The sequence below is a fragment of the Mastomys coucha genome, unplaced genomic scaffold (assembly GCF_008632895.1).
Source record: "Mastomys coucha isolate ucsf_1 unplaced genomic scaffold, UCSF_Mcou_1 pScaffold1, whole genome shotgun sequence".
NCBI lineage: Eukaryota > Metazoa > Chordata > Mammalia > Rodentia > Muridae > Mastomys > Mastomys coucha.
This window is the reverse complement of record NW_022196891.1, coordinates 14,894,903-14,896,162: the sequence shown is the minus strand read 5'-3', so window position 1 is coordinate 14,896,162 and position 1,260 is coordinate 14,894,903. Positions and strand designations below refer to the sequence as shown.

General features: G+C 49.1%; 1 protein-coding gene across 35 annotated transcripts in view; it reads right to left on the bottom strand.

Annotated features, from left to right (window-relative positions):
* The window catches only part of Clasp1 (cytoplasmic linker associated protein 1), a 234,636-nt gene that overhangs the window by 100,650 nt on the left and 132,726 nt on the right, over nt 1-1,260 (bottom strand). For all 35 annotated transcript variants that reach the window (XM_031380324.1, XM_031380155.1, XM_031380271.1 and 32 more), the window contains one exon: nt 991-1,068. In XM_031380324.1, coding sequence (XP_031236184.1) covers nt 991-1,068 — 78 coding nt within the window. The remainder of the gene's footprint in view (nt 1-990; nt 1,069-1,260) is intronic.

Sequence of the window (1,260 nt, the reverse complement as noted above, 5' to 3'; positions counted from 1 at the left end):
TCCTCTGACCTCCACACACAAGCTCTGAGTCCAACCCTGGGACCCACAGGGTAGGAGCTGTCCTCTGATCTCCACACACAAGCTCTGATACACACACTGCCCTAACCATGAGAACATGTGGGCATACATTCAGATAAACAAATGGCAGAATTAATTTCCACCTAAGTAAACTATAATGCTAAGTTAAAAAAAGCAGTTTGTAATCTGTGTCAACTTGAATTGCTGGCCAGCTGTGACAGCACAGAAGGGACCACAGGAGCAAAAGAGGGAGTCGCCATCTTGTCCACGCATGTAGCTGTTGGGCTGGGGCTGGACGGAGGCTCTGGGACATGAGGCAAGTGTTCTACCACGGGGCTACATTAGCAGCACTATGTGTTTTGTTTGTCCTGATTTCTTGTTTTTTTTAAATGGTTCAGGGGATCAAATGAAGGCCCTTACATGCTAGACAAGCTCTGTTCTGCCAAGCTACACCCCAAGCTTCCAGTTAGTAGGTCTCGACATCAAACTTCCTGTAAAGCCTCCTGGCGAATGGCCTCCAGGGAGGCACTGAATTCAGGGCAGTCATGTGACTGAAGCATTTCCAGTCCCACGGGGAGCCTGAGACTGGGCATTGTCACCATGACAACCTAGGTGACAACCTAGGCATCAGTCAATCCAACTCCCCCTCCCAGGATTCACGTTTTCAAATGTGATGACAAGAAGAGACAGGATGACAACTGTGGGTGTCACCTCCCACAGTAGAGAAGCGATGAGCACTGGGCTGTGCTGCTTTGCACTGCTTGGCAAATGGACAGAGCAGGAACCACACTGCTGACTCAGGAGACAAGGAAAACAAGCGTCCTATTGTTAACCTTGGCTGCACTGAGGCAACCAGCTAAGAGCAAACCAGCAGACCCTTCTGAAGTCACAGCAAGCAAAGGGCCCAGCAGGGCTGCAGCGAGGTGGTCCACACAGCGGGTCTGAGTCACGGCTGCCTCAGCAGAAACTTACTTCCTGGCTTCTATCCTTGCTTCAGAATCAGCGTCGTGTATTCCTTTCTTTATTGTTTCAGCTAATACTGATATGTGTCTAGACATTTAGGAAAGAAAACAAAACAGTTGTTTACCATACAATTTCATGTGGGTGAAAACCGGCTTGTGAATCAAGTTCTAAATAGCAATGTGGATCTGGCAGCTTCACCCAAAAGTTAGTCAGGTATCATCCTTAGAGGCTATGAGCCCGCCCCCACCCATGCACCCCCAAGGTCTCCTTTCACATCCC